Genomic DNA, 16,171 nt, shown 5'->3' with positions numbered 1-16,171 from the left:
GAGTCATTGTTGACTCAACCTCATGCTGATGAATACTCTGTAGTAGTTTTTTATTCCTCAAAGTGCATCTGGAGACCTGGGAGGCCGGTTCCTAGTCCAACCAAAACTTTATATGAGAGTAATAGGGCCAGGCACAAAAAGGTCCATAAAACTACACAAAAACCATTTAATATTCCTCCATTCCTTTTATATTATAAAATTATATTTTATAGATTATAATAGATTATATACAGCTCTGGAAAAAAATAAGAGACCACTTGTTTTATTCAATAAACTACTGACAACAATTCTTTAAAAAGTATTGTTTATTGGCAGAAAATGCATTAAACACAAACAAAAAATAAATTGATCTGGAGAAAAACTAAAAATAAAGATTGATCAATGATGAACTAATCAGGAAAAGTCTAATAATGAGACTTAGTTAGTTAGTAATCGATTCGTTGTTTAGTCAATAAAATGTTCAATCAGTGTTTCTCAAACCACCAGACGACGTCCTCAAATGTCTTGTTTTGTCCACAAACCAAAGAGAGACTCAGTTAATTGTCATAAAGGAACAAAGAAACCAGAAATATTCACATCTAAGAAGCTGAAATAAGAGAATTTTGACTTAAAAAAAAATTAATAACATTTTTTATTTTTGGTTATCAAAATAGTTGACGATTAGTTTAATAATCGATTATTGTTTGATTAATCAGTTAATTGTTGCAGCTCTAGTTAAATTAACCGACTTTTCCCTTTAAACGACATGATGAATATGATCGTCCTCTTTATCTCTAACTGCTCTGCTCCACTGTCACTGACACCTTCACTGGTACCAGCTTCACTGGGAGGTTACTACCAGTGTCAATGTATGGAAACATCTTCTCAGTGAAAGTGTGTGTGAAGGTGTGTATGTGTGTGTTAGTATCAGGATCAGAGAACGACAGTTTTCCTCTGTTCAAGTCCAGATTCACTCTGATCCTCTGGTGCTTCTTCTGCTCTGGGAGATCAATGTCTAGAGTTGATGGTGAATATGCTGAGTATTTATCTCCATAGAACCCTAACAACCATGATCCAGACAGCATGTCGTCTCCCTTCCTCTGCACAGACTCTGTTAACACACCCAGTCCCCAGTTTGTATTGTCTCCAACCTGGACATCCCAGCTGTGAGTCCCTGAGTTAAAACCCTCAGAGCTCAGGACAGAGGGGAAATTATGAGAATCAAACCTCTCTGGATTGTCAGGAAGCTGCTGTTTGTCTCCTCCTCTCACACTGGTCAGATCTTCAGACAGGATGAGCTCTGGATTAGCAGTGTTTGGGTCCAGAACCACAGGACTGTAGGAGACCATGTCCTTCATCTTGTTCCAGATGTTGAAGGTCAGGTTGCCCAGGTGTTTGGCCTGGTCTATCAGAGCTGCTGAGTCCAGCTGTGGATCCTCCAGCAGGGGGCGCTGCTGGACTCTTTCCACTGCAGCCTTGTAGTTGAGCAGGAATGAGACGTCTTCAGCTCTCAGCTCGTCCTCTGTGGCTCTGACTGTGTGTGAAAGAGCTGCTATCTCTCTGCTCAGAGCCTCCATCTTCTCCTTCATCCTCTGACTCTTCTGCTCCTCTTCCTCCCTCAGTGCAGCCATCCTGGCCTCCTCTTCCTCTTCTAGAAACTGGTGAAGCTTCTTAAACTGCTCCTTAATCTGCCTCTCTGTGTGTCGGGCCTGGACCTTAATGTGTTCGGCTGTTTGACCAAACTTCACTTGAACTTCTTCAAAACCCTTTAACTTCTTCTTTAAGGGCTCCAGAGTTTCCTCAAGTTCCTCCTTGAGGTCTGAAGCAGCTTCATCGATGGGTCTGATTCTGTGGTTGGTGTGTTTTTTTGAATCTCTGCAGACGAGACACACTGGCTGCTGATGGTCCAGACAGAAGAGTCTGAGTTTCTCAGAGTGCAGACTGCAGAAAGCCTCTGAAGATCTCTGCTCTCTCTGCTGCAAGAAGCTCTCACACAGGTTCTTCAACACCAGGTTAACAGGTGGTAGTTCCTTTGAAGATCTTCTCTTACAAACTGGACACAGTCGATCTTGTTTCTCTCTCCACCAGCTCTTCAGACAGTCTTTACAGAAGCTGTGGCTGCAGGACAGAAGAACAGGATCTCTGAAGACCTCCGTACAGACCGGACAGCAGAGATCCTCCTCTAGTCTGGAAGCCATTTAGTCTGTGAGTGAAGCTGAAAACACAGCAGACAGGAAGTAGAGTCAGTCATGGCTCCCCTCCCTCCTCTACTGACTTGACTGAAGTTTACTGTGACTCTGAGTCCAGGTTTTAGTCCAACTCACCTTCAGTGTGTGGAGTGTCGGCAGGTTGAAGCAGCAGTGTTGTAGCTGGACTCACTCACAGGAAGTTGTTGGTTCGGTCTGAAGCTGAATCTGATCGTCTCTTCTTCAGTCTGCGTCTCTGGGACTGACAGAGTCCAATAAAGTTGTTCCTGGGACTTTGTCCTCTGCATTAATCACTAACCTGGTTTATCTCAGGTGAAGCCAGGTGAGGGGGCGGAGCTTTGTCACACTGAAAGTTACGTAAGTAAAAATGTTATTATGTTGATGAAAAACAGAAACAAGTGAACATTCAGCTAGTGATGAACTGACACGTTGATACATGTTAGATAATTCTCTCTGAGTCCAGGGCCCGTATTCCTAAAGATTCTTAGAATCCTCTCAGAGCTCCTAACCTAACTTAACCTAAAAAATTCCTAGCAAGGAGTCTTAGGGTGTTTTCACACATGTTTAGTGCGCACCAAATGTTAAAGTGATACATTGTTTCATTTTTCAGTTAGTGCGGTTGCGTTCACACCTGCTTTTTGTCACTCGGGACCAAACTTGGAGAGCGTCATGTCTCCATGACTACCGGCTGAAATCTGGAAGCGCTGATTGATAAAACTTTAATGATGGAGAAGTAGGGCCGGTTGTTAGTAGCTCTGGTCATTTATTTCTATATTGTTTGCATGTATAACTCTGTTTGGTAATTCTGGCTGGTTTCCGGTTGCGTTCACCCAGCTCGGTCCCGTTAGTTCCCGGTTAAATGTTAAACACGGCGGACCTCTGCTGCTCGGTAACCAGCTGCTCTGCGGACACAAGGGACGGAGCCGCCGACCTGTCCGGTGTCTGAGCGACTCAGCGGACACGCAGCGACCGGCTTCCCCGCTGCTGCTGCTTCGTTTGTGGACAGAGCTGCGTAGGACCGGAGCACCGGGCGTCTCCCCGCTGCGTTAACCCGCTGTCAACGACTACAGGAGCCCTTTTAGCTCAAACGTGTTGAGTTCGCCTGGCAGTTGGGTCACACCAGAGTGCGGTTGCTTTCACACCTAAACTAGTGCGCACCAGAGTTCAGCTGGAGCCGAACCGAGACGAGACCACCTCCTCAGGCCGCACTAGTTTTGGTGCATTAGAGTGCGATGTGCTTTCACACTGACCCAAACTGGACCAAATTTAGTGCAATCTAAATTTAGTGCGCTCTAACACTGCAGGTGTGAAAACACCCTTAGCTTAGGAGTGATTCCAGAACACTCTCAGAGAACTCTGAGCAAGGAGTGGACAGAAACTCCTATCTTAGTGAGGAGGTGTGGTTGACCCCCGTTGCTAGGTATGAGTCATCATTTCAAACGCTGTGATTGGTTGATCCTAAAAGTTAGATAAAGGGGCAGAGTTTAGCTCAGTTGGTAGAGCAGTCCTATCCTGCATGTCATTCCCTCTCTTTCTGCCTAACATTTCCTGTCTCTCTCTCAACTGTTCTGTCAATTAAAGGCCAAAAAGCCCCAAAAATATACTTTAAAAAAAAGCTAGATAAAAAATATACTTTTGGTGATAATGGGCAAAGGATGGACCCTCAAATCGATAAACTTAATCATAGAATCTAATCTTATGAAGACTGTAATTGTAAAAAATATCTCACATAAAATATCTGTTAAATGAATAGTAAGCTATACTTTAAAATGATCCTACAAAATGTGTGACAACTTGCACAGTATTCACATAGTGATATTAATTTGCTTATATTAATTACCACACTGGTAATTTTTGCACTTTCAACTTTCAACATTTCAACTCAATTTGGTTGTTTGTTTTTTAAGTATATTTTTGGGGCTTTTATTGCCTGTAATTGATAGTGCAGTTAAGAGAGAGACAGGAAATAGGGAGGCAGAGAGTGGGGGAATGACATGCAGGAAAGGGCCGTCCGACGCAGGACTCGAACCGGGGCCGCCTGCACCGAGGACTGACCCTCAACACGGGGCGGCAGCTCTACCCCGTGAGCTAAACGCCACCCCAACTCAATTTGGTATTAACGAGGGTAAAATGGCTCAGCTTTCATCAGTGTCTGTGATTGCTGACCGGCCTATAAGAAGCAGTGTTGGTTGGCTTTGAAATCTACCACAAACCAGTGAACAGCAATGGAGAAGAAAAGAACAAGGAAACCCAACTGGACAGAGGAACAGGAACAATCTGTAGCGTTTCATTAATTCACTGTCATCCAGTGAATTAATGAAACCAGTGTTTGGAGAATATCTCTCCTGCCTCTTCTGTCCACCATTTTGTCCTCTGCTTAGGGAACTCCTAAGCCACTTAAGAGCTAGGATTCTTTAGGAATAACTTTTGTCTTTACTAGGATCTACTCTTAACTTTTAGGAGAAATTCTAAGAAAACATCATGATTCTAAGAATTTTCTTAGAATTTGGCCATTAGGAGCAACTCTTTGCACTAAGGCCTTGTCCACACGAACACGGGTATTTTTGAAACCAAACTTTTATGGACCCCGGTTAAAAAAAAATTTGCGTCCACACCACCGGTGTGATAAAAAATAACTCCGTCCACATGAAACCGCAAATCCGTCTCAAACAATGTCATGTGCATTCCAAAGTAGTAGGTGGCGATATCACTCCTAACAGGAAAGCAGCTGTAACTTGTACAGAGAGAGTGGAGGCTCAAACAGCTCAAACTGACCGGCACCGCGAGACGAGTCCGCGCTACTAACACACCCCGCCCGTAATCTCTTGTTTATGACAGATACGAAAATACACAAATACACACATCGTAACGATAATCCATCGATCCACTGATTGATTCTGAAAGGCTTCATTGAAAACAAATGTACAGGACGGGAGGAAGCAAAACAGTGGGGAAGTGACCGCAATTTACAATTTGATAAAAGCCTATTTTCGCCGTATCAGCATTATGTTTACATATGGTGACCACGCGATTTTGTATTAGTGTCCGCATGTTTAGTGATTATTGATATTCACAGTAGCGTCTGAGTGGTCAGCGCATGGTCAGTGTCGAGAACTTGACGTGCTAGCAACAGTAACTAGGGAGGGCGGGGATTTATGAAAAACGTCTGGTTTTCCTGTCCACACATGAAGCTGAAACCGGAGTTTTCTAAAAAGTTCACCCTGGACTCCGGTTACAAAAAACTCCGGTTTCAGGAGCCGACAACTGCGGTTACGTGTGGACGAAAGCCCAAACCGTGTAGAGAAACACACGGTTTCAAAAATGCCTGGGTTCGTGTGGACAGGGCCTAAGAATCTTTAGGAATACTGCCCCAGGTTTTAGTCCAACTCACCTTCAGTGTGTGGAGTGTCGGCAGGTTGAAGCAGCAGTGTTGTAGCTGGACTCACTCTCAGGAAGTTGTTGGTTTGGTCTGAAGCTGAATCTGATCGTCTCTTCTTCAGTCTGCGTCTCTGGGACTGACAGAGTCCAATAAAGTTGTTCCTGGGACTTTGTCCTCTGTGTTAATCACTAACCTGGTTTATCTCAGGTGAAGCCAGGTGAGGGGGCGGGGCTTTGAAAGATGAGTGAATGTTGAACAACTCGGTCCAGATGAATTGTATTGTAGGAAAAAATTCGGGGGAAAAGTGGTTCAATTTCTCCAAAAATGTTTACACATTTCTAATTCTGGAGTTAAGTCATAGAAAGTCATAACATTTCTAAAAAAGTTTTTTCTTTCTTTCTTTTTAGAATCTAGAGAAAATATGTCAATTTCTAAAAAAAAAAAAAGAAAAAGAAAAAAAAGGTAAGGTAAAACATTTCTAAAGACAAGTGCTCAAATTTCTCAAATTTCTTTTTAAAAATTCTACAAGAAACTGGTAAAATTTCTAAGAAAAAAAAAATAATAATAATAAAAAGTGGCTAAAAATATCTTTTAAAAAAACTTGAACAATTCTAGGAAACGGTGGTAAAATTTCAAGAAAAAGTTGGGGACCCCCTTGAACCGTCTCAAGGACCCCTGGGGGTCCCCGGACCTTACTTTGAGAACCATTGATGTAGAGGAGCAGTTCCATCATAACTGAGTAAAATCCCCAGATGATTTCAATAAAAGGTGACCGGGAAGTTTAGAGCCAGTTTAGGGCCCCAAAGAGCAAATAACCTTTTAAAGCTATACTGTGTAACTTCTGTAGATCCCTAGAGACATTCTGCACAATTACAAAAACACTTAATTAGGGCCACGGGCAATCGCACCGGGCACTGGCCCGTACAGCTATGAAATAGTTGTAGGTGCGTCTTGATCGGGATCGGTGTGCTATTACTTTTCTCAACAGTTTGCGAAAAGAGCGAAAAAGAACAATCATTGGAGTTTAACAAACGTCTACTGCTCAGGCATACTTTCACCTAGAGACTTCATTTGAACTTTAACCAGTAGACACAAGTCTTGTGTATTGGCGTATTATTCCACGTTTTGATAGGTCATATAGTTTTTGATCAATCCCTGATCAATGACCATGATCATTTTGGGAGAGATTATGAGATTATAATGGGTGTGTATTGCACGGAATGTTCATGTCAGAGTGCGTGACATCATCGGTTACAGTGGGAGAGCCCAGAAAAATTCCTGAATTTTTCTCTTTCCACACTCGGCCCGGCCACAATTTACACTCTACACACATGATTTTTTCAAAATTTGTAAGACAAACTTGTTCTGTGTCTCACCATGTGCTCAAAATATCAGAGAGACTTACAGAATTTGAATTATCAGCCTCTAAGTGCGGCCACGTCTGTCTCTGCTCCTCATTGACTCCAATACAAAGATTTTCTGAGAGAAGCAGAACGGACCGATGTTTTAAAATTGCCAGCCTCTCCAAAATATTTACTGTAGAAACACCAAATCGTACCACATTTTTCAGGAAGTCCTTAGAGCAACGTTGATCTGTGTTTTGTTCTGATAGGAGTTACCGTTTTGTCACAGTAAGCCTTTTGCAAGACCAGTGCAGAGGCAGAAAATCACTCTTTTTCTCCATGTTTCTGTCTGTCTCAGCCTGGGGGGCCCCTATCGTCATTGGCAACCACCTCAAGTTGCCGTGGTAACGTCTGATTCTCAGGTCAGAGCTCGTTAACTTCATAAACAATCCACCTGGCGCTCGTTTAAATGTTTGTAAACACACACACGCTAAATCAGACTGACACAGGATCACACACACACACACACACAGTTAACCTAATGTGATTTCAGGTCCTCCATATCAGTGCTTATAGAAAGATGATCATGTGTCTGATCAGCTCTGTCTTGACCTTAAGATCGTGGGTTTGATTCCCATGTTGACAGAGATGGCAAAACCGGCCGTAGCTCCCGTGGCCCATTCAGTTGTTGTTGTTGCCCGTCAAATTGTTGTTGGAGGTCAGGAGTAGGGAGGTCACGATTATATTTATGTTATAAAATTATATTTTATAGATTATAATAGATTATATACAGCTCTGGAAAAAAATAAGAGACCACTTGTTTTATTCAATAAACTACTGACAACAATTCTTTAAAAAGTATTGTTTATTGGCAGAAAATGCATTAAACAAAAACAAAAAATAAATTGATCTGGAGAAAAACTAAAAATAAAGATTGATCAATGATAAACTAATTAGCAAAAGTCTAATAATGAGACTTAGTTAGTTAGTAATCGATTAGTTGTTTAGTCAATAAAATGTTTAAAAAATGTCTAAAAACATCAATCAGTGTTTCTCAAACCACCAGACGACGTCCTCAAATGTCTTGTTTTGTCCACAAACCAAAGAGAGACTCAGTTTATTGTCATAAAGGAACAAAGAAACCAGAAATATTCACATTTAAGAAGCTGGAATCAGAGAATTTTGACTTAACAAAAAAAAATTAATACATTTTTTTTATTTTTGGTTATCAAAATAGTTGACGATTAGTTTAATAATCGATTATTGTTTGATTAATCAGTTAATTGTTGCAGCTCTAGTTAAATTAACTGACTTTTCCCTGATGAATATGATCGTCCTCTTTATCTCTAACTGCTCTGCTCCACTGTCACTGACACCTTCACTGGTAACAGCTTCACTGGGAGGTTTCCAAAAGTGTAAATGTATGGAAACATCTTCTGAGTGAAAGTGTGTGTGAAGGTGTGTATGTGTGTGTTAGTATCAGGATCAGAGAACGACAGTTTTCCTCTGTTCAAGTCCAGATTCACTCTGATCCTCTGGTGCTTCTTCTGCTCTGGGAGATCAATGTCTAGAGTTGATGGTGAACGTGCTGAGTATTTATATCCATAGAACCCTAACCTCCATAATCCAGACACTATGTTGCCTCTCTTCCTCTGCACAGACTCTGTTAACACACCCAGGCTCCACCATGTATTGTCTCCAACCTGGACATCCCAGCTGTGAGTCCCTGAGTTAAAACCCTCAGAGCCCAGGACAGAGTGGTAAGTATCAATCCTCTCTGGATTGTCAGGAAGCTGCTGGTATTTGTCTCCTCCTCCCACACTGGTCAGATCTTCAGACAGGATGAGTCCTGGATGAGCAGTGTTTAGGGGCGTTCACACCGGAAGCGATAGACGCGAATGGAGCGGCAACTCTACATTGAAAATCAATGTAAATGGCGCGATGACACGCGATTCAGGCGGAGGCGGCGCGAATGGAGCGTCTGGAGCGATGAGACGCGGCGCGAATTAAGCGGCGCGTCTGAAGCGGCGCGAATAAAGTTGAAAATATTGAACTTTTCAGGCGGCATCGCGCCGTGACATCCAATCAGCGACGAGTTCAAGCCGACGACGTCACTTCTCTGTACGGTTGTTTACACTCAGGACAACATGAAGGAGAAGCTGATTGTATTTGAGCTGTGTGTGGGCACCGCTGCCGTCTTCTACACAGAGTGGACAAAAAAAAAAACAACACACACACACACACACACACACACACACACACACACACACACACACACACAGTGAACCCAGACACGACGGTGGGTGGTTTTCCGGTGTTTCTGAGACTTGTACAGCAGTAGTACAATGCAGCAACGGTGGTGATATCAGCCACGATCGACGTGGAAAGAGAGCAGGTTGAGATCACCGGTTTTCAAATGAACGGGCGGAGCGTCTAGCGCGAATGACGCGATGGACGCGAATGATCCAAAATGACCAAGCGGCGCGATGGAAGCGTCTGGCGCGATTATATTCGCGTCTATCACGTCCGGTGTGAACGCCGCATTTGGGTCCAGAACCACAGGGCTGTAGGAGACCATGTCCTTCATCTTGTTCCAGATGTTGAAGGTCAGGTTGCCCAGGTGTTTGGCCTGGTCTATCAGAGCTCCTGAGTCCAGCTGTGGATCCTCCAGCAGGGGGCGCTGCTGGACTCTTTCCACTGCAGCCTTGTAGTTGAGCAGGAATGAGACGTCTTCAGCTCTCAGCTCGTCCTCTGTGGCTCTGACTGTGTGTGAAAGAGCTGCTATCTCTCTGCTCAGAGCCTCCATCTTCTCCTTCATCCTCTGACTCTTCTGCTCCTCTTCCTCCCCTCAGTGCAGCCATCCTGGCCTCCTCTTCCTCTTCAAAAACTCACCTTCAGTGTGTGGAGTGTCGGCAGGTTGAAGCAGCAGTGTTGTAGCTGGACTCACTCACAGGAAGTTGTTGGTTTGGTCTGAAGCTGAATCTGATCGTCTCTTCTTCAGTCTGCGTCTCTGGGACTGACAAAGTCCAATAAAGTTGTTCCTGGGACTTTGTCCTCTGCATTAATCAGTAACCTGGTTTATCTCAGGTGAAGCCAGGTGAGGGGCGGGGCTTTGAAAGATGAGTGAATGTTGAACAACTCAGTCCAGATGAATTGTATTGTAGGAAAAAATTCGGGGAAAATTGGTTCAATTTCTCCAAAAATGTTCAAACAGTTATAATTCTAGAAAATAAGTCGTAAAATTTCTAAAAAAAAAAAAAAAAAATGTTCTCTTTCTTTTTAAAATCTAGAGAAAATATGTCAATTGCTAAAAATAGAAAAAAAAGGCAAGGTAAAACATTTCTAAAGACAAGTGCTCAAATTTCTCAAATTTCTTTTAAAAAATTCTACAAGAAACTGGTAAAATTTCTAAGAAAAATAGTAAAATAATAATAATAAAAAGTGGCTAAGAATATCTTTAAAAAAAAAACTTTAACAATTCTATAAAACAGTGGTAAAATTTCAAGAAAAAGTTGGGGACCCCCTTGAACCCTCTTAAGGACCCCTGGGGTTCCCCAGACCCTACTTTGAGAACCATTGATGTAGAGGAGCAGTTCCATCATAACTGAGTAAAATCCCCAGATGATTTCAATAAAAGGTGACCGGGAAGTTTAGAGCCAGTTTAGGGCCCCAAAGAGCAAATAACCTTTTAAAGCTATACTGTGTAACTTCTGTAGATCCCTAGAGACATTCTGCACAATTACAAAAAAACTTAATTAGGGCCACGGGCCATCGCACTGGCCCCTCCAGTGCGTCTTGATCGAGATCGGTGTGCTATTACTTTTCTCAACAGTTTGCGAATTTGCGAAACTGCGCAAAAATTTGCATTGACGTCAATGGGACGAGCGGAAAAAAAAGAGCGAAAAAGAACAATCATTGGAGTTTTTCAAACGTCTACTACTCAGGCATACTTTCACCTAGAGACTTCATTTGAACTTTAACCAGTAGACACAAGTCTTGTATATTGGCGTATTATTCCACGTTTTGATAGGTATTATAGTTTTTGATCAATCCCTGATCAATGACCATGATCATTTTGGGAGAAATTATGAGATTATAATGGGTGTGTATTGCACGGAATGTTCGTGTCAGAGTGCGTGACATCATCGGTTAGAGTGGGAGAGAGCCCAGAAAAACTCCTGAATTTTTCTCTTTCCACACTCGGCCCGGCCACAATTTACACTCTACACACATGATTTTTTCAAACTTTGTAAGACAAACTTGTTCTGTTTCTCACCATGTGCTCAAAATATCAGAGAGACTTACAGAATTTGAACTAGACAAAGTAACATTTCCTGATGGAAATGTGTGTGCATGCTGAAAGCAGCTGAACGTTATTGCAGAATTAGCAAATAGTGATCACCATACAAACGTTTGACCGAGGTAGGAATTGAACCCACAACCTCGTGGTCAGTAGTCTTTCACTCTGCCTCTAGGCCACAGTGCACACACAGTTGCAAAGACTGTTGTCTGTTGATGAGCTGCACTCTGTCTCACTCTGAAGTTAACAAGCCCAAAGCTGCACCTGTTGGAAACACACTGTCAACACCAAGAAAGCTTGAGAGTCAAGCTTGAATGACTTACATTTAAGATTTCTGTGAATTTCAGGCTGAGAGCAGCAGTTTCAACATGAAGCAAGTTATCAGAAGTCAACAGAGGACGACTGGGAAAATAATTCACTTTATTACACGGCTCTATTGAATCCTGCTCTCTGATTGGTCCAGCGCTGCGTTCTGCGGTCTGTTATTTCTGTATAACGGACCGTCGTCATGTATAACAGACCGTTGCTAGGGACGGAGCTCTGATCAGCGCAGTACAGAAAAGAGAAACTATGCAGGATATTTACCTTGTGTTTCATTTTTACCGTCATTAAACAGCGTCGGACTAACAGTGATGTTAGATAAATGACTGGTAACTTGTTAGAAGGAGAGTGGAGGCTCCTTCCACATCGCTGCTGGAAACCAAACCTGCGATCAGAGCCTCTGACCCGGTGTCACAGCTCTCCTCTCGTCTCGGTGCAGTTGGCACCGCGGCTCCGCGACACAAACGCACCCCGTAAACAGTAAAGTTATCTCTTGTTTATGACAGATACGACTACACACAATACACACATTTTAACACGTGTATGGTAATCTATCGATCCACTGATTGATTATCAAAGGCTTCAAATGCACGAATGGGAGGAGGCTCGGCAAAACAGCGGAAGTGACCGGTCTTGCAGATTCGCTAAATGCAATTTTAAAACGATGAAAGTCGTATTTTGATCAACATTATGTTTCAAATTAATTATTTCACTCGTAAACCGTGTAATAAGCGGGATAATGTACAGTTGGTCGGTTGTTATGGAGAAATAAACCCCTTCATGTTGAATGAAACCATTCCATACAACCTGTCGGGGTTTATTTCTCCATAACAACCTCTGAACTATACATTATCCCTTACATAATTGTTGTTGAGGCAAGATTTGAACCAGCAACTCCAGGTCTTCAGCCCAATGAGCTAACCACTAGGCTACAGACAGAGACAGTATGTGAGGGGCAAAGAAAACCTTTAATAAGAGAATCACTGGTTTCTGCTTAAAAAAAAAAAGTAAGGAAAGTGCAGAAATTAGCCACACCAAGTAAGAAGAGGACTTTTTTGTGACCTGTGACTATTTTTTGGTGAATTAAAACGAATTAAAAAGCACTTAACAGCAAGTTACAAAGTTGAGCTCCTTCTCCTGCTGCTTTGAAAAAAATGCATTGGGCTGAATGAGAGCAGAGAGCTCCCTGGCTGCATTTAAAAAATATTTTTAATTATTATCTAAGTTTCTTTGCATTTTTGACCAGAATTTTAGCCAGAAGACAAGTGTGGCTACAAAACTGGAGAAAACAATGTGTCTAGAGTTTAATTTGTGGCCGTGCTGACAGTTTAGCCAGAAAAACTCTAGAATGTTTTTTTGCCTCTCTCCACTCTGGCTGACAATGTCACCACTCTCTCTGCTCGTTAGACACAACACACACCCATTATAAAGCTGGATTTTGTCAAAAAACTTAATGATTTTAAAACTGCCAAAATATCTGAAACTGTTGCTTTCAGCATTCACACTAATAAAAAGAGAATAAAGAAAATGGCCGAACAGAAGAACTAATTATCAGCCTCTAAGTGCGGCCACATCTGTCTCTGCTCCTCATTGACTCCAATACGAAGATTTTCTGAGAGAAGCAGAACGGACCAATGTTTTAAAATTGCCAGCGTCTCCAAAATATTTACTGTAGAAACACCAAATCGTAGCAAATTTTTCAGGAAGTCCTTACAGCACCGTTGATCTGTGCTTTGTTCTGATAGGAGCTACCTTTTTGTCACAGTAAGCCTAAATGCGAGACCAGTGCAGAGGCAGAAAATCGCTCTTTTTCTCCACGTTTCTGTCTGTCTCAGCCTGGGGGGCCCCTATCGTCGTTGGCAACCACCTCAAGTTGTCGTGGTAACGTCTGATTCTCAGGTCAGAGCTCGTTAACTTCATAAACAATCCACCTGGCGCTCAGTCACGCACGCACGCACGCACGCACTCACACACACACACACACACACACACACACACACACACACACACACACACACACACACACACACACACACACACACACACACACACACACACACACACACACACACACACACACACACACACACACACACACACACACACAGGTAACCTAATGTGGTTTCAGCTCCTCCATATCAGTGCTTATAGAAAGATGATCATGTGTCTGATCAGCTCTGTCTTGACCTTAAGATCGTGGGTTTGATTCCCATGTTGACAGAGATGGCAAAACCGGCCGTAGCTCCCTTGGCCCTCTCAAAATTTCCCAGAGGAAATTTTCTAGTTGTTGTTGTTGCCCGTCAAATTGTTGTTGGAGGTCAGGAGTAGGGAGGTCACGATTATATTTTTATATTATAAAATTAGATTTTATAGATTATAATAGATTATATACAGCTCTGGAAAAAATAAGAGACCACTTGTTTTATTCAATAAACTACTGACAACAATTCTTTAAAAAGTATTGTTTATTGGCAGAAAATGCATTAAACAAAAACAAAAAATAAATTGATCTGGAGAAAAACTAAAAATAAAGATTGATCAATGATAAACTAATTAGGAAAGTCTAATAATGAGACTTAGTTAGTTAGTAATCAATTAGTTGTTTAGTCAATAAAATGTTTAAAAAATGTCTAAAAACATCAATCAGTGTTTCTCAAACCACCAGACGACGTCCTCAAATGTCTTGTTTTGTCCACAAACCAAAGAGAGACTCAGTTTATTGTCATAAAGGAACAAAGAAACCAGAAATATTCACATCTAAGAAGCTGGAATCAGAGAATTTTGACTTAAATAAAAAAAATTAATAACATTTTTTATTTTTGGTTATCAAAATAGTTGACGATTAGTTTAATAATCGATTATTGTTTGATTAATCAGTTAATTGTTGCAGCTCTAGTTAAATTAACCGACTTTTCCCTTAAAACAACATGATGAATATGATCGTCCTCTTTATCTCTAACTGCTCTGCTCCACTGTCACTGACACCTTCACTGGCAACAGCTTCACTGGGAGGTTTCTCATAGTGGCAATGTATGGAAACATCTTCTGAGTGAACGTGTGTGTGAAGGTGTGTATGTGTGTGTTAGTGCCAGGATCAGAGAACGACAGTTTTCCTCTGTTCAAGTCCAGATTCACTCTGATCCCCTGGTGGTTCGTCTGCTCGGGGAGATAAATGTGTGGAGTTGATGGTGAATATGCTGAGTATTTATCTCCATAGAACCCTAACATCCATGATCCAGACAGCATGTTGTCTCCCTTCCTCTGCACAGACTCTGTTAACACACCCAGGCTCCACCATGTATTGTCTCCAACCTGGACATCCCAGCTGTGAGTCCCTGAGTTAAAACCCTCAGAGCCCAGGACAGAGCGGCAACCATCAAACCTCTCTGGATTGTCAGGAAGCTGCTGTTTGAGTCCTCCTCTCACACTGGTCAGATCTTCAGACAGGATGAGTTCTGGATGAGCAGTGTTTGGGTCCAGAACCACAGGACTGTAGGAGACCATGTCCTTCATCTTGTTCCAGATGTTGAAGGTCAGGTTGCCCAGGTGTTTGGCCTGGTCTATCAGAGCTCCTGAGTCCAGCTGTGGATCCTCCAGCAGGGGGCGCTGCTGGACTCTTTCCACTGCAGCCTTGTAGTTGAGCAGGAATGAGACGTCTTCAGCTCTCAGCTCGTCCTCTGTGGCTCTGACTGTGTGTGAAAGAGCTGCTATCTCTCTGCTCAGAGCCTCCATCTTCTCCTTCATCCTCTGACTCTTCTGCTCCTCTTCCTCCCTCAGTGCAGCCATCCTGGCCTCCTCTTCCTCTTCTAGAAACTGGTGAAGCTTCTTAAACTGCTCCTTAATCTGCCTCTCTGTGTGTCGGGCCTGGACCTTAATGTGTTCTGCTGTTTGATCAAACTTCACTTGAACTTCTTCAAAACGCTTTAACTTCTCCTTTAAGGGCTTCAGAGTTTTCTTAAGTTTCTTCTTGAGGTCTGAAGCAGCTTCATCGATGGGTCTGATTCTGTGGTTGGTGTGTTTTTTTGAATCTCTGCAGACGAGACACACTGGCTGCTGATGGTCCAGACAGAAGAGTCTGAGTTTCTCAGAGTGCAGACTGCAGAGAGCCTCTGGAGATCTCTGCTCTCTCTGCTGTAAGAAGCTCTCACACAGGTTCTTCAACACCAGGTTATTAGGTGGATGTGGCTTTGAAGATCTTCTCTTACAAACTGGACACAGTCGATCTTGTTTCTGTCTCCACCAGCTCTTCAGACAGTCTTTACAGAAGCTGTGGCTGCAGGACAGAAGAACAGGATCTCTGAAGACCTCGGTACAGACCGGACAGCAGAGATCCTCCTCTAGTCTGGAAGCCATTTAGTCTGTGAGTGAAGCTGAAAACACAGCAGACAGGAAGTAGAGTCAGTCATGGCTCCCCTCCCTCCTCTACTGACTTGACTGAAGTTTACTGTGACTCTGAGTCCAGGTTTTAGTCAAACTCACCTTCAGTGTGTGGAGTGTCGGCAGGTTGAAGCAGCAGTGTTGTAGCTGGACTCACTCACAGGAAGTTGTTGGTTTGGTCTGAAGCTGAATCTGATCGTCTCTTCTTCAGTCTGCATCTCTGTGACTGACAGAGTCCAATGCACTGTTTCCTGGTTTATCTCAG

The 16,171-nt window shown here is 42.7% G+C and overlaps 2 protein-coding genes across 2 annotated transcripts; both read right to left on the bottom strand.

Annotated features, from left to right (window-relative positions):
- Nucleotides 1–773: 773 nt before the first annotated feature.
- LOC146972732 (nuclear factor 7, brain-like) lies at nt 774–2,359 on the bottom strand. Its single transcript, XM_085803123.1, has one exon. It carries the CDS (start codon nt 2,175–2,177, stop codon nt 774–776), a length of 1,404 nt encoding a protein of 467 aa, XP_085659249.1. The 5' UTR covers nt 2,178–2,359.
- Nucleotides 2,360–8,254: 5,895 nt separating this feature from the next.
- LOC146972731 (E3 ubiquitin-protein ligase TRIM35-like) lies at nt 8,255–15,882 on the bottom strand. Its single transcript, XM_085803128.1, has 2 exons — nt 14,797–15,882; nt 8,255–8,569 (listed from the first exon to the last, which is right to left on the bottom strand). Exons 1-2 carry the CDS (start codon nt 15,880–15,882, stop codon nt 8,255–8,257), a joined length of 1,401 nt encoding a protein of 466 aa, XP_085659254.1.
- Nucleotides 15,883–16,171: the final 289 nt, after the last annotated feature.

The sequence above is a fragment of the Trachurus japonicus genome, chromosome 16, assembly GCF_045865225.1.
Source record: "Trachurus japonicus isolate A0001 chromosome 16, Traja_1.0".
Taxonomy (NCBI): Eukaryota; Metazoa; Chordata; class Actinopteri; order Carangiformes; family Carangidae; genus Trachurus; species Trachurus japonicus.
The sequence above is the reverse complement of the archived record's forward strand: the minus strand, read 5'-3'. Positions and strand labels throughout refer to the sequence as shown.

What these genes read in the sequence shown, in the direction of transcription:
- LOC146972732 (XM_085803123.1), bottom strand. Translation starts at nt 2,177, where the DNA reads ATGGCTTCCAGACTAGAGGAGGATCTCTGCTGTCCGGTCTGTACGGAG.
- LOC146972731 (XM_085803128.1), bottom strand. Translation starts at nt 15,882, where the DNA reads ATGGCTTCCAGACTAGAGGAGGATCTCTGCTGTCCGGTCTGTACCGAG. An exon ending in TGGGTGTGTTAACAGAGTCT is followed by an intron (nt 8,570 to 14,796) that starts GTGCAGAGGAAG and finishes GTGTTAACAGAG; the next exon opens with TCTGTGCAGAGGAAGAGAGG.